This window comes from Lolium rigidum, chromosome 7 (genome assembly GCF_022539505.1).
Source record: "Lolium rigidum isolate FL_2022 chromosome 7, APGP_CSIRO_Lrig_0.1, whole genome shotgun sequence".
Classification (NCBI taxonomy): Eukaryota; Viridiplantae; Streptophyta; class Magnoliopsida; order Poales; family Poaceae; genus Lolium; species Lolium rigidum.
The window spans coordinates 359,501,449-359,523,878 of NC_061514.1; the positions used below are offsets into that span (position 1 = coordinate 359,501,449).

At 44.0% G+C, this 22,430-nt stretch overlaps 1 protein-coding gene and 1 pseudogene across 1 annotated transcript; one reads left to right on the forward strand and one right to left on the reverse strand.

Moving 5' to 3' along the window:
* Positions 1–2,197: 2,197 nt before the first annotated feature.
* Positions 2,198–10,248, forward strand: LOC124673653 (annotated as a pseudogene).
* Positions 10,249–11,198: 950 nt separating this feature from the next.
* Positions 11,199–20,548, reverse strand: LOC124678475. Its single transcript, XM_047214359.1, has 3 exons — positions 20,375–20,548; positions 20,211–20,274; positions 11,199–11,556 (listed from the first exon to the last, which is right to left on the reverse strand). The coding sequence occupies exons 1-3, from the start codon at positions 20,484–20,486 to the stop codon at positions 11,397–11,399; spliced, it is 336 nt and encodes a 111-aa protein (XP_047070315.1). The 5' UTR covers positions 20,487–20,548; the 3' UTR covers positions 11,199–11,396.
* Positions 20,549–22,430: the final 1,882 nt, after the last annotated feature.

The window sequence follows — 22,430 nt, forward strand, 5'->3', positions numbered from 1 at the left end:
CTTGACAAGACAAAGTTTCGAACCAAAAAAAAGTCATAAGAGATTACTCTCACGTTATTACAAAACTCAAACACTTCGCGCCATGGCTACCCAAAGTTTAGCCTCGGCTTTAATGATGTCGACAAGGATGGAAGGGAGGGGGACTTGTGGTTGAAAACCCTAGCATTTTGCTCCTTCCGAATAGTCCAAGTAACAAGCATGGTTATAGTGGCCATAGCCTTCCGGTTTGCCATGGCATCCTTCAACATCTTTTCCCACCACCCGCAAGGGTGAGATCATCCGTCCACTCATTTGTGTGAATGGAGGGGATGCCAATCCAAGCCTTCACCATTCCCCAAAGACGCTTGGTGTAGAGACAATGGGAATGAAGGTGAGCCGTCGTCTCTTGAGATTGGTTGTAAAGCGGCCAAAGCCCGCAACTGGTCCTACCCCTTCTCTCAAGACGATCCGCCATCCAAATCCTATTTTGAAGGGTCAACCAAGCAAAAAAAAAACTTAATCTTTGGGGAGCCCAAGTCTTCCACACAAGTTTGTTCATGTTTGTAGCCGCAAAGCACCGAAAAATTATGCGTTGTATGCCGCGGTAGAGGAGTATTCACCGTTGGTAGTGGTGTCCCAAGTGATGGCATCATCAACATGCTCATCGAGTTGGATGCCTTGAAGTTGCGTCCAAAGCCGGATATACTCATGTACGTGCTGAACGGTGAGGCTGGTGTCCATCAGTCCATCTTAATTTTTGCCATCCAAGTGTTGCCAAGCAAGGCTTGATTGGCCTTTCTTTCGTATGATGCCTCGTAGATGAGCGGCGCAATATCTTTAGGCTTCGTACCATTGAGCCACGAAGAGTCCCAAAAGTGACAATCTCCCATTCCCGATGGTAATAGTAGTGGAAGCATAGAAAAAGGTCCTTTGTTCGCTCCTTTGTTCAAGACAACCGTTGGGCTACCGCCTCGCTGACAGTATGATCACCAAATTCCACTCATTCTTGGAGCGGGGCCGGTCTTGATTCGTCCTTGCCGTGTGCGGTGTGCCCCCCAAGCTGAAGACAGAGATCAAACGCCAGATTCAAGAACTGTTGAAACAAGGCGTAATCACGCGCACAGCAACAGTGTTCCTTCGCCTCACACGTCTTGCTCGTTCGCAAGGACGACTTCACGTGGCACTTGGTGACCGATTACCGGCAGTTGAACACGCTCACCATCAAAGGGAAGTAGCATCTCCCAGTTGTCGACCATTGTGAAGAAGAAAAGCCATGGTTGCAGCAGCAGCGACGATGGCTAAGCGGGGACAAAAAGGAGGTGCACATCGATCGGAGTTGGGGAGAACCAGAAGTGCGCACAAGGAAGAAGACATCGATTTTTTTGCAGGGAGCGAAGCAGAGTCCTCCGTGCGGGTCAGGTTGCCACGTAGTGTTGCAGGGGTGTCGGGTGCAGTTTGTCGTAGTACTTACATCACTGGTCCATACGGTTATAGCTGGCTCAGACCAGTAGGCGGACCGTAAGCTTGAAGTCCGTGTTGTCATTTTAATACGTGATGTCAAATACATGTATTTTTACTTATTTTAAATATTTGTTTGCATAATTTATACCAATATATGAAGGATTTTCCAAAAACCTGTGTGGTCAATTGACCACACAGCTCTCTATGTGGCTACGCCACTGGCTCAGACGATGTGCCTTATGTTGTAATAGTAGAGTATTTTTTTTCGATTTCGAAATCTTATCTCGCCAGAGCTGGTCTTGTTACCTTTTCTTCCATTTTCACGACGTAAACTATGCATTGGGTCTTCCAGACAGTACAAGAGTTTTTTTGTTTTTTCTGAAACAGACAATACAAGAGTTTGTTTTTTTAGGGAAAAAAAAAAACAGTCTACACTAATCGTTAAAGTTCTGCGAAGCTGCTAGTCGGCAGTCAATTCTGGCAAGTCTGCATCGAGGATGCGTCATGCATGTACGCATAACTGCGCTGCCCAACTGTCATTCGTCGATGGGTCGATCGCTAGCAAGCTCTCGGAACGTGCGCGTACATAGGAACATCCGATTTTCATGAGCTTTTCTTTCGAGATCTACGTAATGCATCTCGATCTCCAGCATACTTACAACCAAGTATATGTATATATGTTTGTCAGGTATAGACTTAAGCCGGCTGGTTAAAGATCAGTAACTTGTATAGCTTGCGAGGAAACAGCCACACGCACATGGAGTGGACAACAAGGCGCTTGCTTGTGTTCCTCTCTTCACTCACGCTTTGGAGCATCTCCGTCGATGTTTGTTCGCCAGCCGCGGCGGGGCCTGTGCTTGCGCCGGCGCCGGCGCCGGTGCGGGTCGGCGTGGTGCTGGACCTGACGAGCGACGTGGGGAAGAAGACTCGCGCCTGCATTTCCAAGGCGTTGGACGACTTCGACGCCGCGCACGGCACCGCTCGGGTGGAGCTTCGCGTGATCGATTCGCGCGGGGATCTCGCCGTGGCAGCGCACGCTGGTAAGTGGTAAACATTCAAACTTCGAAGAGCTCAGTTTCAACATGTCATAAAACTTCAAACATTATGAGTCAAATAATCATGAGATGGGGTGGTCCACCCCGGGTGGGCGCAGGAAGAGCCACAACCCGCGACGTTCATACATTCAAAGTCTCTGGGACAAATAGCCACTCACTCCCACGGCGTGACAGCTTGACAAATTTGATATTTTTATAAAGAAGGAATATATTATAGGGAAATTCAATTCAGCTCACTAGTGGAGACACGCCCTTCTGTTTCGGCCCGTAACGGGCTTTAGCTGCAGTTGACCAACCGGAACTAGCCAGGCTGGAGTAAAGGGGTCGGCCTAATTAAGCAGCGGGACAAATGGCTCTCCACGTGGCTGCGGTACGGAGTTTAGGCTAGAGGACATTTAGTCTCGGCTCGTAAACCAAGACTAATTATTATTTTCCAAAATTGTTTTTCATTTTTATAATTTCTTTTTCCTTTTATTTTAATTGTTTAACTCGTTACTCTCTCACTTACCATTTTTAATACTAATTACACTTAATTTTTAGTCTATTTCTAGACTTGGTCACATCTGGGTCGGTCACCCATCATCACACTACTCCACCCTTAGCATGCTTAACTCCTCTGTTTTTTCCTGTTGTGCTCCCGCGAATTTGATTGTGACTTGTTGTAAATACTACCATATCTATTAACTATTATACCATTGTGTCCCATTTCTACATTTTTTGAAACCAAAAACAATTATGTAAGTAAACAATAAGGAATAAGATAATAATATTGAATTCCAATGAAAATAAAATCAGTAATAAAACTAATTTTATTATTATTATCAAATAATATATGCATTATTCATATAATATGGCCAAATAATATATGCATTATTATTCAAAAAATGTGAGGAATTTGAATATGAAATCATTTTGTTATTTATTATTATTATTATCAAATAATATTTTCATTATTCATATATTATGGCATAATTAATATCTTTGAATCTGGAAACCACAATTGGACAAGTAATATATGCATTATTATTAGAAAAATGTGAGAAATTCGAATATGAAATAATTTTGTTTTCATTCATTTATTATTATTATTATCAAATAATATATGCATTATTCATATAATATGGCCAAATAATTAATATATTTAAATCTGTAAACCACAATTAGACAAATAATATATGCATGACTACAAGAAAATGTGAGGAATTTGAATATCATATTTTAAAGTGCCGACAAATTTTAAAAAAAAAATCTATAGGTACATCTCCATAATATATATTCGTTCGTTAAGTTTCATGAAAAAACTAATTTTTAGGTGATCTATGTAAAAAAGAGAAAATATATCTTGTAAAAAGCATTATTTTTAGCACTGAGTTTTATCTTTTTTACACATGTCACATGACAAGTCGATTTTTATGAAACAACTTTGTGAGCGTGTAACACGTGAAAATGTATGTACGAATTTTCCGTTTCAATTTTCTTGAAATTCAAAATGTATGTAAGATGCATTTTAAAATAGAGGGAGCATATGCTCCCATGTTCCAAAACACCAATCCCCTTACTTAATATTAAGATCATACCAATTACACACAGCTATCGTAACAACATAATATCTAGAGCAAGTCTAGACATATAGGATGCACATAGCCAAGAAAGCCAAAGAAAAAAACACCAAAGCAATCTGAGAATCTCAGCAACAAAAACACCACCAGTGGTGATGGCACCTAGAATTTGAAAAAAGGTTCTCCAAAACGACGCCTCCAATAAGGTAACAATGCATAAACACCGCCATCATCCAATGGTCAGATCCTGGGATTCACCCTGTAAAAGTCCTAAATTTCGACACAATGTTTTCACCAAAGAAACGACTATGAAGCCATTATTGCGAGGTACAACCAATTAAGATCAAACCCAGTTAAGCTCAACCCTAGGGCTCTTGCCTCGGAAATTGAGATATGGAGTTCAAAGACCACCTCCAAGAACAAAGTCGGTCGTGGTCACCGCCACTTGTCGACAACACCGCAGACAAAACGCCGATCGCCGTGTCAGACCGCACCCACGGCGTGCATGCACGTCTACGAAGCCTAAAAGTTGGCCACATCGGATCTTCAAAACTGAGACTATGTTGCACATTGGTGGAGGACCACCTCTTCCTTGAACAACCATGTCTGCCTCGCTAGCATCATCCTGCAACAACGGCACCTCAGCGACGAGAAGCAAAATGGTGTTGCGACGGACAGCTTCCCATGATGAACACGCACACGGCGTGAACTCAAGCACGAAGTAATCCATGGCATGTTCGCATAGAAGGTAGAAGGTCGCGAGTAAGGCCTTGATTTGTGACGAGATCTGAATGATCTGGCCACCAGAGGAGATGCCACACCGTGAGGGTCAAATGACACAGAGTTAATACAAAAGACACAAAATAAGATAAATATGTGAGATCACGCATCGCGTTCTCAGATGATCATTTACTTATTCTTGTACCAACCCCTTTGAATTGGGTATATGATGCTCAAGTCGTTCATCATGATCTGCTTCTCCTCGGCGATCAATTTTGCATCTACTTTGATAGCTCTTGACCAGGCATTGGCCTCTTCATATTAAAGAGCTCTTCGTTGTACCTTAAGGGTCTCTTTTGTAGGTCAAGAAAGCTTAGCATTTGTTCCTCTTTCTTCCGGTGTATCCTCACATCCCTCTTGGCATTTACATGTTCCTTATTGGCGGTAAACCCCTTAAACATCGCATCCACACTTTAGAACTTGCTTGGAAATTTTTTTGCCCCTTGGCCAAACCGCACGACCCACTATGCTTGGGCTGCCCTCTTCAAGATCAATGACCGATGAATCATTGCCACGTTTCTTTGGGCCTTCTAGACTTTTCTTGTATGAAACATAGATTGTTTCACACTTGGGATATTCTTTGATCTTCTTCCAACAATGTCTCAACATGAACGGTTTGTTCTCATAGAACTCCTTGAATTAATCCAAAGCTCAGAGAACCTACACATATGGATGAAAATTCAATAGGCTACGGGTAACATATAGAAGGTGTATTCACATATTTATATTAGATGAGGTTTTTTGCATGCAAATGCCACTCACAGGCAGGTCCTTCACATGTTCGTACGCACCACAAAACCTAGTGCACTCCGCTTGTATAAATGTCTACCTCTTTTGAAGAGAGACATCATATCCGATCACTCTCAAAGCCGTAGGGCGAGAATTTCCTATGCTTATGAAAGTACTTGCCGACCCTCCTCCAATACCTCCTTTTTGCTCGACACCGCAAATTTGATCTTGTCCAATGTCCATCCAAGCATCATAGAGCAACTTCTCCTCCCGATCATGTATGCTAGGTCCTATGGCGTTTCCTTTTCTTTTGTCGTGGCTTGTCTGTCGATCTCATCCACAAACAATGGCTCTCCATCAATATAGAGCTCATACTGTTGAACCTCTTATTAATTATCTTGTTCATTGTCCATAAGGTGGTTGTCCTATGCTTGCACATTACACGCCATATTGACATGCGAATGGATAGAGAAATGAGAGGTTGCAACCATACCGAGCTGAACGGTGTTAGTCCGGAATTTCGACGAATAGTTTGTGGGGCGCATGAGTGTTGGCGGTGGAGAGTACTAGTTGCCTCTAGATATGCTTCGGCGCTGAGTCACCAACGACATGAGTGTGGGTTATGTCAAGGATAGAAATTATGGGGCCGTTTGGCATGGATGTGATCTTTGGCGACCTAGAACTGTAGCTGCCGAGCTGGGATGACACAAGGACATGTTGGACACTGCAAGGCGGCTCCCCGAGAGAGTTGGCAAAGGCCGTGCACTCACGGATGAGACCGAGCCTCGTCGAAGAGGCGCCGATGGTGTGGGCCATGGTGGCAGTTGTTGTGGATATACTTTATGGGTATAGACGTGACAATGTTAAATGTCAGCGAACGTAGGTGGCCCACAAGAGGCATGGATGTAAAATCCCACCAGGGTTTACCCTTCCGCTGGAGCCCAAGACGGAACAGCCAACCGTCTAGGATTAGCCCAAGACAAAGCTGGAAGGTGTTTGGGGTCACAAGACTTGAAGGACATGTATGCCGCCTTGGGACTCCATGACCTAGTCAGGTAGGACTTTCTTTGTAAACCCTACCCTCGGTATAGTATATAAGATGTCCTTTAGGTAGCATAAAGGGATGACTCAATCTCACCATTGTAAACCTGACACATTATTGCCAAATATTGAATTATAGGAGGAGTATGAAGGAAATATGCCCTAGAGGCAATAATAAGTTGTATTATCCTATATTTCTTGATTCATAATTAAGTTCATATCTTTTACTATAATTCGTATTAATCCCTATCAGGGCTGGCCCATAGGCCGGGGCAACGGGACGACCGTCTTGGGCCCCTGGCAAGTAGGGGACCCATGTCCATGGAGTTCTTCTATACGTGTAATAATATGTTTCTGCATTAGGCCCAAGAAATCCACGATAGAGCCCACAATCAGGCCGTGCAAAGGTAAACCCCACCAAACTGCTAACTAGCAGCCCGTTTTCCATATCCTCACAAAAAATCGTGTTCCTCTCGTCCTGTCCTTGCCTAAATTCCCAACCCTCAAAAACAGTGACACCGCTCTAGTGTCTCCTCGATTCCAAGGGTACGACTAGCTTTTACTGGAGACAAACAACTTAATCTCATTCCCCAACCCCGTCTCTCTTTCCATTCGCCCCATTGGCAAGATGTTTGAGAGATGGTATGTATTCGTCCTTGCCGCAATCATGTGCATAGTGAAAAGTTGATTCAGTTTAGCTGTGGTCTTAGATCGTTCTTGCTGAATGATAGAGTAATATCCAGTTCTTTTGTTTGTTGTATTCTAGAAAGTATTTATCCGGTAGGGACTAAGAAAAGGACATGTGAACTTGTAGAATCCCGGAAGGATCAATTGATAAATATTAGAAGCAGAAGTTCTTCTATGGGTGACAAATAAACTCCAAGGAGTAATCAACTTCAAAGCGTATTTGTTATGTAGAGTGTCGAAGAAATTAATGGTCTCACTTGCCAAAAATGCGCATATGAAAATGATCTTTTGTAGAACTATACATATTCCTTACTTGCATGCTATTGTTCTCTTGATCGGTACAAATAAATAGTTGTGATGTAAATTTTAGATTTTGGAATTCATCACTCTATACTATAATAAAGTGAGCATAGATTTTTCTTTTGAAATATAAATATTTGAGGTGTATTTGTCTCAACAAAGGCCTTGTTGTCTTGTTCGCCCTTGGGCCCTGAATAAGTGTGCACCGGCCGTGCTTTCGATCAGAGCTACCACCGAGATGCTTTTCGCCCCACCAACTTCATTTGTTTTTTTTTTTGGGAATATCTTCATTTGTTCTTGCAAAATCATTTGCAGTTTTTATCTATCTAGACGTGAACATTATTTTTGCGAACTTTTTTCCTGGTAACAATATTTCTCTCGGGGGAGTGGTAGTTCTGGTTACAATTCAGTTACCGAAAATCCTGGCCGAGAAAAAAGTTCCTGCTAATGCACTTCACACCTCTTGTCCCGCAATTTCATCTGTAGCTTGAGTGCACAATCTAACAGTTAGACACATTTATTTCATTACTTGGCCAATAGTTGCTTAGATCATGCTATTTACTTGGCTAGTTTTGTGATGCGTATGTGATTTGCAGCCGGGGACCTGATAAGAAATGACCAAGTGCAAGCCATGATATGGGGGCCACGGACACCGAGCAAAGCTGATCAAGTCGCGCACCTAGACCACTCCAACAACATTCCGGTTCTCTCCTTCTCCGACATTTCCCCAACGTCGTGTGCTTTCTGGCTAGAAGATCCTCTAACAGTTTCTGTAGGCCATGCCAAGGTTGGCTTTACACTTGGAAGTGACAGTATAGCCTTTCTTACCCCGACGACCGATAAAAGAAACGGCATAAAACTAGATACTACAATAAAAACAAGCGAGGATTGCCAAGGTCCATATATGAAGATTGGTGTACCACTGAAACATGGTTTTAAAGAATTTGTTCAAGCTACTGATCCGAATCCCATGAACCATAATTTCACTGGCTACAGCATTGATATCTTCAAGGCTGCTATGAGGAACGTGAATCCTAGTCCGTGCTATCAATTTTGGCTTTTTCAGGGTACTTATGATGAGCTAGTTGGCAACGTGTCTTCAGGGGTGAGGCTTGATCCTACACACTTCCAGCTCATCCTTTCACGAGAATTGGTTGGTTAGCATTTTCATTTCTGATACTTGTATACATTTTAACGTGTGCAAAAAAATGTGTGGAAAATCAGGTGTATGATGGTGCCGTAGGTGATGTGACGATAACTGCGAAACGAGTCGCTGCCACAGACTTCACGGTGCCATACACACAGTCTGGTGTGTCTATGCTCGTGCTCGTCAAGTATGAATCGCATACATGGACATTTCTAAAGCCACTGAGTTTGGAACTTTGGATTTGTTGTGTGCATCATTGAACTGCAAGGAAATCCGGAGTACCAAGGATCAATTTCGAGACAGTGCAGCAATGCCCTGTACTTCGTTTTCTCGACTTTGACGTTTTCACATGGTAATCACCTCAAACTTAAACTATTGGCTCGCCAGTATCTTGATGCCTCGCCAGTATCTTGATAGGTTTCTTCTAAAATAACGTGACCTATTGGTTATTTCATTCACAGGCCAAGGTATTCGAAGCCCTTAATTTGTCAAAAATTGTTGTGGTTGTATGGTGCTTTGTAGTGTTGATTCTGGTAACAAGCTACACGGCAAGTTTGTCATCCATGATGACCGTGAAAAGACTTATTCCTCAGGTTACAGATCTGGACCAGCTCCAGCGTGACGGCGACTTTATAGGATACCAAGATGATTCTTTTGTGCGGTCTTTCTTGATAGCTCATCATAATATCAGCGAAAGTAAATTAATGAAATACACGACGAAAGAAGAGTATGCTGCTGCTTTGAGGAAGGGGTCAAAGAATGGAGGGGTGTCGGCCATCGTCGATGAAATTCCCTATTTAACTTCTTTCCTCTCTGACGGTCGGAACAAAAATGAATTTATGATGCTCGGGTGCATATACAAGACTCCTGGGTTTGGTTTTGTAAGCTTCTCAACCTAATGCCTTTGCATATTCATTATTTTTCGCTTTAGTGCTATATATATGTTACATTTTCGAAATACCTATTAACATCATTTTTTTTTTACCGCTAGGCTTTTCGTCTAGGTTCTCCACTCGTGCATGACCTTTCCTCTGCCATCCTCAACCTAGCAGAAGGGCCTGATAGCTCGGCAATAGAAGCGGAATGGTTTGGCACGGCTGCACCGCTAATGGGTTCTGGCACGGTACCTGACACTGATTTTGCTGATCTCACTTTCAGAAGCTTCTCTGGTCTCTTTTTTATCACGGGATCAATTTCAACTCTCATGCTGCTGATAAGCATTGTAAGGTTGGTTCATGCAAAATACACTAGAGTCAGACAAGATGATGTGGAAAGTGTGCCCGACAGCATTGTCGATGAGACAAGTCCGTTGCAGGATGGCATGGGTGGCAACCCAAGCCCACATCAACAACCACCACATGAAGCCGTCAGTAATGACATCGAGGACGTCCATGTTGATGTTAGTGACGAAAATGCTGGGGGAGGAGAGCCAGGCCCACTGCAACTGAATGACACGCACACTGGCCCGATGCCTGCAGCACACATTCAGATCGACATGAGCAATGTCTGAGATGAAGAGAAGTGCCATATACTCATGCGTACTTCGATTGACATAAAACTTGTTCTACATTCTCCCTGAACCTTGAACTAGATAGAATATTTTTGGGATGGAGGGAGTGCATACTTCTATGTTTATTGATTGTTTGTTTAGTAGCTTATCAAGCATATCGCTCGATCGTGCAGACTTCTATGTTAAATGGAACAATCGGTTCGGTTACCTGGTCGGTCTTTTGTCCTACTTGAAAATATCATTGTCGAATTCTGAGAAAATGCATATACCTATCTCTTCATTTGTTTCAGACCTGAAATGAGAAGCCGTGTCAAAATTAGAGGGAGCCCATTCAACCGCGCAGAAGCGTCAGATAGCTCTTGATCCCGAAGAGTTCTTTTTCTTACAGAAACAGCGCTTTATTGATTAAATCACATCAATACGCAGAGTTCCTCGGATGCACTCTCGGATGCACTCTGGACCACAATGAAAAACCTCGCTAGAGAAAACACTAAAGCTAAGAGTTCTCTGTTGCGTAAGAACTGGAACTAAAAGTAACGGAACTAGTGGCACGTCATTTTCTCATCAGCCAACACGTTGGGCAACCAGCCATCCACCCAATCGATCAGATCAACACAAGTGCCTGGGCGTAACTGCATATATATACTCAAGTCAAAAAAAAAACTGCATATATATATTATCAACAACTGACGTGACCTGCTGATATCATTTAAAAACCCAGGCCGCCCTGGCCTCCGGCACATGCCATCAGCTAAAAATATCTCGGTTAAAGCTCTTCTGTTAAGAGAAGATAAAATGGTGCCCCTTTCTTCCAGCAGAACTGTAACCATATGCCAACGAAACAGAGAATATGGTCTATCAAATCAATGAGTTTTTCCATTTTTTCTTTAGGCTCGGGATGCATTCTGGTTGCAAAGGATTTGCTCAGTGGCCCAAGATCAAAATAATACTTCGGGGGAAAAAAAATGCAATGATCTACTACACCCAACTTAATACCAGGCATCATCACAGGTCATCTTTCAATTGGTGTAAAGAAACTAGTAATAACAATCTTTGGAGGCAAACCATGTTTTCTGGAAGACATAGATTTGGTTGATCTACAGGGCAGAAATATACCGGTGCCCAAATTAATGCTAACCGTTGAAACTCTAATCATACAAAGACTTGGCAGATTGGATCCTGGACTTCTTGCTTTTGTCTTTCAGAACCTTCTCCTCCGACATTTCAGTTTTCGAGATAGCCCTGGCAACTGCTTTCATTTTCCTCATATTTTTGGTCCTTTTGATTTGTGCACCCTTTTTTATTTTCCTGGTGAAAGAGAGTGGTCAGGTAAGAACAAGATTCATCATATATTCGTATCAAGAATATACGCCCAGAAAGCAAAAACAGGTAAATGTCATACCAAAAGCAAAGCACAAGCGCATATCCAATTTCACTTTTATTAACGAAATGGATCACATCTTTCTGATCTCACATCCCTTAGTGCTAGCTTAGATAAACGTGATGACACTAATTGCTTGAAATTTCCAGAGCATTAGGAAGGTGTAACAACAGTGACATATTTAAGTAGTGTCCAGTTAACTTTTATGTGCATGCAGGAAATGCTATCCCAGAACACATGTGTTGGCAAATTTAATATAGCTGTGACATCAGGTTAGTGAAAAGAATATGTAGCAATTCCAGTTAAGACTTGATGTTATTACTCTACGAACAGTCCTTAACCAGTGAACAAAAAAAGTATAGTGTGGTAAAACCATAGCTAAAACGCTACTCTGAATTGTCAGGGTCTGCCAGTGAAATGTTTGTTAGACTGTTAAGCTATGAAAGGAAAATACAATTTAATTAACTATGGGTTGATAAATCTCATCAACGCTTGCATAACTTAAATATAAAACGTCAAAGTTCATGAGAAGCTCACAAGATGTTGTGGACTGAATGGGTGGCAAACTTTACAAATATCACAGGCTGGTTTATGATAGAGTGCAGATGTGGCCAGGACAAAGAGGTAACTGGCAATAACTTTCTCCACAATCTGTGGAGCACCCACTATTTTTTGCATTACTTTTGGCTTTTGTTTTTCTCAATTCATATAACCTTATCATGGAAAAGATAACAACGCAGAATGTCAGCAGCCAGATGACTGCTGTCATCGCAAAAGCAATGGACAAAACCCAGTAAACCAAGTATTTCATACGTAAATAGGCATCAATTTCAACATAATATGGAATATATAATATTTAAAACCAACTGTGAACATAGATATATTATTACATAACAGATGATCACATGTACAGACTCCTAGTTAGCAACAGCAACAGCACTGGTAGAGTTCATTATAGATAAAATATGGAGAGAGGCTTTTCAGTGTTGCAACATTCAGCAATATAATCAATGGCTAAGAAGATACCCCCTCTGTTCCATTTTAGTTGGCGTTTTGGACTGGACTCTTTTTTCCAAGATAATTGACTTTCTGGAATCAGCACTGTATGATTTCCGTCTTTTCTGATTTTACCCCTCTCGGTTCAGTACAGCACGCTCCTGTCTCTCTCTCCACAGTGCACCATTCACCACAGCGTTTTCACCGCTTCACAATCGCCGCCGCCTGGTTCGCACGCATCACCTCGACACTGTGTCTTTCTTTCCTCTAGATCTTGGGGTCACCATGTTACTTGGGTAGTAGATCGGTGGAGCAAGAAGCGGAGCGGCACTCTTCGACAGGTTGACAGGCAAGGGCAGAGGAAGGAGCTTCGCATGAGAAGCCCAGCGGCAAGGGTGTCGTTCTCCAACACAGCCGTGTATGGTGACCGCTGCATGGTGGTGTATGCTGGAGCAACGGCCAACTAAGGGTGTGTTTGGTAGCCCGGGCCAACGGAGAATAACTATCTCCTCTCATACATGGTGAACCTAACCAAGCTAAGCTGAGATGAGATGTTGTGTTGTTTGGTAGCACATGTATTAGAAGAGATGAGATGAGATGAGATGAGATGTTGTTTGGTAGCACTTGTATGAGATGAGATGGTTAGGATACCACCATAATTGATTTTAGCACTAATTTAATATTTGAACAAAGTTGAGACTATATCAAAATATAAAATACACACTTTATAAAATACACAATAATTCAATTAGGGCAAGTTTTACAAACAGGGCCAGTTTATTTACAGAAGGGACCTTCAAAAGAACGAAAAAAAGCAATCGGGTCCGTTCATGAGGAGACCCTGCCGGTGGAGACCTTGCCGGCATCCTGGCCGCGACAGGAGGATGCTCTGGCGGCGGCGGGAGATGGCCTGGCGGCGGCGCGGTGGTCGGGACCTGGCCAGGGTGCTCTGGCCGCGACGGGAGGGTGGCCTGGCGGCGGGAGACGGTCTGCCTGGCTGAAGCAGCACAAGGTTGTGGAGGAACAGCTCCACCGTGTTGCTACAATGTGGACAGCACAAATGTTGAAGGAACCGCTTCAACGTGCTGCGCTAGATATCGCTCTAGGGGCGTAGGCTAGATATCGCTCTAGGGGCGGGGGCTGTCAAGAGTTCAATCCAAACTCTCAACACAAGATCTAATCCAAGATCTTAAAACAAGAACAGAAAGTTCTCTTTATTGATAGGTAGATGGTACATAGTCTGGTTACATATGTAGAGGCTGGACCTCTATTTATAGGCTGCATGAGCCCTCACAAGTTAGCTCTACTAACAACTAGAACATTCTAGGGAACACTACTAAAGCTAGGAAAGAGATAAGTTACAACTCATACCTAGAACACTCTAGAAACCCCTATAATACATAGGACTAAAGGATCATTTTCTGTGGAATAATATAGAAGTGTGTAGAAGCTAGTACTGGACCTTACTTCTGTTTTATTTTAATTTATTTTCTTTACTGTCCCTCATCATCCTCCCCTGGTTGTTTAGAACTCGACCTCGAGTTATCTTCATAAAGTGCTTGTTCTGGATGATAAAGGGCCAAGTCTGCCACATTGAATGTGTGAGATATGCCCATCTCCGGGGGAAGATCTATCACATACGCGTTATCATTTATCTTCCTTAGAATAGAGAAGGGTCCATATTTCCGTTGCCTAAGCTTCCCTTTAACGCCTAGAGGAAGTCTTTCTTTTCGGAGGTATACCATCACTTTATCACCAACTTGGAATGATTTCAGCCTCCGTTTGCAATCAGCCAACTGTTTATACTTCTGATTTTGTGCCTCCAAGACACCGCGAATTTCTTCAAATAGTTTTGTGTAGTTCTCAGCAAAGGACAAGGCTGCTTTTGAGCTTCCTTTTGATGGTAGCTTCAATAGATCCACCACATGGGTTGGAACTTTAGTGTAGACAATAGAGAATGGACTCCTTCCTGTTGATCTATGGTTGGAGTTGTTGTAGGAGAATTCAGCAAGAGATAAGGCTAAATCCCATTGTCCCTTTTTATCGCCACAAATGCAACGGATCAGATTACCCAAAGACTTGTTCACCACTTCTGTTTGGCCATCTGTTTGTGGATGAGCTGTAGTAGAAAATTTTAACTCGGTGTTGAATTGCTTCCACAAAGTCATCCAAAATGCAAAGCAAGGAACTTACTATCACGGTCCGAAACAATGGACCGTGGAACCCCATGAAGTCCGACCACTTCTCGGAAGAACAAATTTGCAACATGACGAGCATCCGTTGTCTTGCGGCATGGGATGAAATGAGCCATTTTGGAGAATCTGTCCACCACCACAAACACAGCATCATTCCCGCGCCTTGTTCTTGGCAAACCCAAGACGAAGTCCATAGAGATATCCTCCCATGGAGCATCAGGAATAGGCAGATGCATGTATAACCCTGAGTTTTGGACCTGGCCTTTGCATGTTTGACATATGGGGCATCGCTGAACAAACTTTCCAGCATCTCTCTTCAATTGTGGCCAATAGTAACGAGCCTCTAGATTAGCGATAGTCTTGTCACGTCCCACATGGCCACTAAGATCACTTGAATGGAGCTCTCTAATCAACTTGTCACGTAGAGAACTTCTTGGGATGCATAACCGATCACCCTTGAAGAGATAACCATCTTGCATTAAATAGCCGTCGCCTAATGGTTGGTCTCTTAGGTGCTTTACCCAAACATGGCCAAAGTCTTCGTCCTCTTCATACAACTCTTTTATTTGATCCATGTCCGGAAGTTCAGCCTCAAAAGAAGTCAAGAGGCATGCACGGCGACTCAAAGCATCGGCGACTCTATTGGTTGTTCCAGATTTATGCACAATAAGGTAGTTAAACCTCTCTAAATATGCTGCCCATCTCGCTAGCATGCGATCCACATGCTTTTGATTTCTAAAATGCTTCAAGGATTGATGATCACTGTAAACAATGAACTCCTTAGGCAGCAAATAGACTTCCCAGGTCTTTAAAGCCCGGAAAACAGCATATAATTCTTGCTGATAGGTACTCCACTTTTGTCTTGCTTCGCTTAGCTTCTCACTAAAGAATGCAATGGGTTTTCGTTCTTGAGATAGAACAGCCCCAATGCCTACTCCGCTTGCATCGCACTCTAGCTCAAAAGTTTTAGTGAAATCGGGTAGTACTAAGACGGGAGCTTGTGAGAGTTTTTCCTTTATCTCCTTGAAACTAGTTTCAGCAGATTCGTTCCATTGGAACTTTCCTTTCTTTAGGCATTCAGTAATTGGTGCCATGATGGTACTGAAATTTTTCACAAACCGCCTATAGAAAGTTGCAAGACCATGGAAACTTCTCACCTCGGAAATAGTCTTTGGAGTTGGCCATTCTTTGATTGCTTTAACTTTAGAGTCATCAACGTGAATGCCCTCACTTGTTATAACAAAGCCCAAGAAAATAAGCTTTGTTTGAAGGAAAACACACTTCTTCAGGTTGACATAGAGTTCGTTCTCCTTTAGTACACATAGTACCTTACGGAGGTGATGCAAGTGTTCATCTTCATCCTTGCTATATATCAAGATGTCATCAAAATAAACCACAACAAAGTGGGATAAGAAGGGTCGAAGTACCTGGTTCATCAAGTGCATAAAGGTACTTGGTGCATTAGAGAGTCCAAATGGCATCACCATCCACTCAAACAACCCTTCCTTTGTCTTAAAAGCTGTTTTCCATTCGTCCCCGGGTCTAATGCGAATTTGATGATATCCGCTCTTTAAATCGAGCTTTGTGAATACTCTTGCACCACTAAGCTGATCTAGTATATCATCCAAACGGGGAATAGGAAATCTGTACCTTATGGTGATCTTGTTGATAGCTCTACTATCTGTACACATGCGCATAGATCCATCTTTCTTTGGTGTGATCAAAGCTGGTACGGCGCATGGACTAATACTCTCTCGAATGTGCCCTTTATGCAGCAACTCCTCCACCTTTTCCTTGAGTATATCATGCTCTTTTGGGCTCATTCGGTAGTGTGGCAGATTAGGAAGACTTGCTCCCGGAATGAAGTCAATTCGATGTTGAATTCCTCTCATTGGCGGTAGGCCTTGTGGCTCTCCAAGTATGCTCTGAAATTCAGCTAGTAGGTCATGTACCTTTGCTGGAATCTCAACCTCTGGCTGCACTTCTCCTTTCACAACAAGTGCGACACACAAATTTGCCTCCTTCAAGTCTCCCATAAACTCACTAGAGGTGTGAGAAATAGTTAACATACTTTTCCCCTCCTCTTTAGAGCTATTACGATCTGATTGGTTGGGTAGAATGATGATCTTTCTCTTGTTCCAAGTGAAGGAGTATGAATTTTCTTTCCCTCTATGTGTGGTATCCACATCAAACTGCCAAGGTCTCCCAAGAAGAACATGGTCGGCATCCATATCAACCACATCACATAGTACATTTGAGCGGTAGTACTTGCCCAAAGAGAGTGGCAGGTTGCATTGTTTGGTGACCCTCATATTCACCCCTTTCTTGATCCATCCAATAGTGTATGGGTTTGGGTGATCATGAGTCTCAAGTTTTAAATGGTTCACCAAATTTTGGGAGATGAGATTCTCGCAGTTCGCAACTATCAATTACTAATTTGCATACCTTGCCATTCACCGTGCACTTGCTCTCAAATATTTTCTTCCTTTGTGTGTTGTCGGGCTGCGGTGTTGAGCACAAGAGGCGTTGAATCACACATACCACCTCTTCTCCCTCTTCTTCACAAATATCTTGTCCTTCTACATCTTCAGATTCATATTCTTCATCATCTTCACCATCATGGATTGTGGTGTTGACAAATTTCCGCAATGGGCATTTGCTAGATACATGTCCCTCTTCACCACATTTATAACACTTTATCACAGGCTTAGTCCTGCTCTTACCACCAACTTGTTTTGGGGCAGGTTGTTTTTCCTTGGGTTGAGTGGTCTTTTCTTCCGCTTTATGGGAGTTACTCCTAGGTGAGGATTCCGTATGAGAATATGGAGCCTTACTTGCCTTTCTTGTTTTTACCAACCTCTCGGCCTTTAAGGCTAGAGCTTGTGCTTGATCAAGGGACCAAATTTGCTGCATCATTAAACGATCCTGGATAACATCACTGAGACCATTGATGTACCTTGCAACTTGTTGATCTTCCGTTTCAAGCAAGGTTGCACCTTACTTGTAGCCTTAGAAACTCCTCTCAGTATATTCTCGAAACAGTCCTATTTCTTTGGGCACAATTCAGTAACTCGAATAAATAGGATCCGATCATAATCTGCAGTGCAAAAATCTCCCCTTTAAAAGATTCTTCATTTGCCGCCAAGATCGCACACGAGGTTCTCCTCTTAGCCTACGGTCTTCTTGAAGGCGATGCCACCATGCACCAGCGCCTCCTTTCAGCTTGTATGCGACCAAAGAGACTCTACGGTCTTCTGGAATATTCATGACCTCAAAGAAAGTCTCCACCTCGTACAACCAATCAAGGCACCCTTCAATATCAACATTTCCATTGAAAGTAGGGATCTCAGCTTTCACCTTGTATGTATCCCTCGCATACGTAGTGTTGGGTACTCTTGGATGTGCATAGGGGTCAGGTTCTTCAAGGTCCTCAACATATTCTTCATCTTCAGAAGTTTCAGCATAAGTTGGCCTTCTTGAGGTACGCTGAACAACAATGGTTGAGGTGTTTTTGCTCCAAGACGACCTCCCTTTCTCCTCCGCTGAGCATCTTCTCCATCCTTTGATGATTCTTCTTCATTGGCAACAGGAGGAACACCCTTTCTTACCATCTCAACTAGCTGATCAAATCTGCGGTTAAGATCTTCACGGAGAGCTTGGATTTGTTGATCTACAACATCCACTCTTTTCCCCAATTCGTCCATTGCTTGGTGCAGCTCTCAATGAGGAAACCAACAGCTGGACCAGATCAGCAAGGCTCTGATACCACCTGAAGCAGCACAAGGTTGTGGAGGAACAGCTCCACCGTGTTGCTACAATGTGGACAGCACAAATGTTGAAGGAACCGCTTCAACGTGCTGCGCTAGATATCGCTCTAGGGGCGTAGGCTAGATATCGCTCTAGGGGCGGGGGCCGTCAAGAGTTCAGGCCAAACTCTCAACACACAAGATCTAATCCAAGATCTAAAACAAGAACACAAAGTTCTCTTTATTGATAGGTAGTGGGTACATAGTCCGGTTACATATGTAGAGGCTGGACCTCTATTTATAGGCTGCATGAGCCCTCACAAGTTAGCTCTACTAACAACTAGAACATTCTAGGGAACACTACTAAAGCTAGGAAAGAGATAAGTTACAACTCATACCTAGAACACTCTAGAAACCCCTATAATACATAGGACTAAAGGATCATTTTCTGTGGAATAATATAGAAGTGTGTAGAAGCTAGTACTGGACCTTACTTCTGTTTTATTTTAATTTATTTTCTTTACTGTCCCTCATCACTGGCGGCGGCGCGGAGCGTAGCGGGGGCGCTCTGGCCGCGGCGCGACTCATCCCTGGCGGCGGCGCGGTCTTCGGGGCCTGGGGGCGCGGTGCTCGGAGCCTGGCGGCGCGGTGCTCGGGGCTGGGAGGGAGGAGGCGGCAGTGACTTTGGGGTTGAAAGAAAGGAATGAGCAGAGAGAAGTGGTGCGGGTGAGGGTTTGGGGGTGCGCGAGCCAGGCGCGTGGGGATGTTTGCGGGATGAGCTCGCCCAGGCTGGGTTGTGAAGCTCGATTTGAGCTTCACAACCGGGCCTGGCTGAGGAGGCTTTTCTGCATGAAGTGGGCATAGCTGAGAGGAGTTGACCCGGGCTAACAAACACGTGTTTCTCTCAAAATCTCGGTTGAGATGAGAAATTCTGAGTTGCCCCAGTCTACCAAACACACCCTAAGTGGAGGGAGGCGCCGGACCCGACTGTGGTGGAGCGCCATCTGCAGCCATCGCCGATGACGAGGCCGAGCTCAGGGCCCACATCTACAGGCACAGGATTAAGCACAGGGAAAAAGGTCTATAGGGGTGGAGATAATCGCTAGGGGGAAATCACAGAGGAGCAGAGGAGCAGGGCAGTGATGGCTGGATGGAGGGACAGACCGGAGGATTCGCTTCCTTTATTTTAAAATTTTAAGGAGGGCTAGAAAGGAAAATGCATCAGTTTTTTAATCTTGTGTGTTTTTGACAGAACATCAATTAAAATGGAACCGAGGGTGTGCCGTTCATGGAAATGAGAGTTAATTCTAACCCACGTATTCACAGTATCACACGTTACGCATTCTTCTAACCAATGTGCACTTCTAAGCATGAACAGAACATGCTGAACGAACCATCCAGCAAATTTCCATGCGGAAATCTTCACATTGTAAAAACTAATAAAAGGTTCCCAAAATTTAAAACAAACTAATCGGTATGTCAGGGGCTCACCCCCTCATTTACATGCTACTAATGTTAAGTGGAATTCTAGCAGCTTCGAGTGTCTTCATAACCTTGTAAATCAGACAGCGCTTACCTTAACCCGGTGGCAATCCGTGCCAATTCATAAAAAAAATATCAATTGCTGTAATCGTTTTCGCTCACCTGTTGATCGAACTGAGCGCAGTGGATGCCGAGGACTGCTGCTTCCCCTCGGACGTATCCATCGCTGCAAAAGGGGCGAAAAGAAGGAACGAATATATCCGGGTCAAGGAGCGGAACACCAACAAATCATTGAAAAAAAAATAAGCAGAGGGGCACGAAATTACGCTCGGGCGCTTCTGCGGCGGTGGATGTGGCGGGCGCGCCCTCGGAGGTGTCCATGGCGGCCGCGCCGCCGCCATTCTTTGCCTTGTTCTTCTTCTTGCTTCCCTTGGCCATGGCTGCGCGCCCTTCTCCTCGTGCTAGGGTTTCCCCGGGGGTTTGGTTCGGTGGTGCTTCGGCCGCCGTCTCGTGGAGGCGGAGGTTGTATCTTGCGGTAGAGTGAGATGCAAGAAAACGGGCTTAGTGAGGCCTGCTGGTAGTTTAAGCCCATGGTATTATGGGCCGTTTTGGTTCTGGCTATCAGAACCCCAAATGTACTTATGTTTTCTGTTTGCTCTAGCCCAAATCACATCAGGCCCAAATATGTTTTTTCCGTGCCTTTTCCTTCTCAGGTGCTGGATCAGGACCATCTAAAAAAAAGGGTACTGGATCAGGGTCCACCCAAAGAAAAAAAAAGTTGGATCGGGAAACAGATTAGTCGCTGTAGCAAACCCATCACTGGCTGCTTCGATTCGATGGTAGCATGGTACTGCATCCTTTGCTGTAGCAGTTCATCCTCCACGTTGCTTTCTTAATTGATTGATCAGGTGAGGAAAAAATACTGTACGGAGTACACAGTATTGTGCTCCTCTGCCTTTTTGCCATAAATGCATTTCAAGGCTAGCCCCGACGAGTTAATTAATGTTAGAATTTTGCTACGAAGTAGTGGGAATTATCTTTCTGCCACACGGCTCATTCCATCATTCATGAAAAGGATGAAACAAAATTTTAAGGACGTTGCTACACAGTGCCCTAGCACTGGTTAGTTTTTCGAAGTGCCCCACCCAAAAATAGAAATAAATTAGTCTAAGAACCCTTACGTTTCTAAAAATAGAAAGTTCTCATTGCACGTGAAACATGTGACGTGCAAAAATCAGCTACTTCTCATTTCACGGCTACGTCCAAAATTCATGACGAAATCGATTCGTGTAAAAGTAAATACATCACGTGGTCGTAAATTTCTAGATCAGTGGATGTACAAAAAAGAAAGAAAATACATCTAACACTTTCATCATTGGGGATGTAAAAAAACTAGAGTGGACCTATTATTCTTACATCCAAAACTAGGATGAACCAGATGCTGGATGTAGAAAAGGCAGAAAAATTACATCACACATGCCATCATTCTGGATGTAAAAAAATTGAGAAATAGTTCCAGCTTCAAAAAAATTACAACCAGAATTATGAGAAGCATACTTTTATTACATCCTTGAATGTTCCTGGATGTAGAAGCTAGGGCGCCTGGGAGGAGCGGGAATTAACCGGAATAGGAGCGGTAGCAGGGGCAGCGGCGCGCTGGACCCCATCGGAGAGAGGGCCCAGCGGCTCGTGCTTCCCGACGGCGCCAGGAGAGGGGGGTCAGCGGCGCGCCCGACGACGAGGCAAAGTCCCTTCTCTTCCCAACGGGCGACGGCGCTGGTGGAGGTGGCCGTTGGCGGCAGCGCGCTCGCGATGGTGGCGGCTGGCGGAGGCGGCCGACGGCGAGGCGAAGTTCCTTCCCTTCCCTACGGGCGACGGCGCTGGTGGAGGTGGCTGTCGGCGGCGGCGCGCTCGTGATGGTCGAGGCCGGCGGCGGCGCGCTCGCGGAGGTGGCGGCCGGCGGCGGCACGGGCGCGGAGGTAGCGGCCGGCGGCGTCGCGTTCGTGGAGCTATGTCGATGGAAAAAGTGAAGAAGTCCCATGGAGAAGATAAGATCGCTCGTGGTGGGCCCCAACTCAATCTCTCCCACCGACAGCCACACGTGGATCGGACGGAGGAAAAGGAGGGCACTGGCTAAGACACGATCGTGCCCAGGCACTTAATAGAAATTGGGAAATTTTAATCCCACACTGTTAGGTTAGACTGCTCATAGTGAGAGTAACATAGCTAGTAACATCACACACTCAAGATATTTTGGTGATATGACATGCTAATAAATGATGAAGAGAGTGAGGTGGTAACTAGCTACTCAAGGTAAGATGAGTCTACAACATAATAAATGATACAATGCATGACACCACATATGAGTTACTACCCACTATG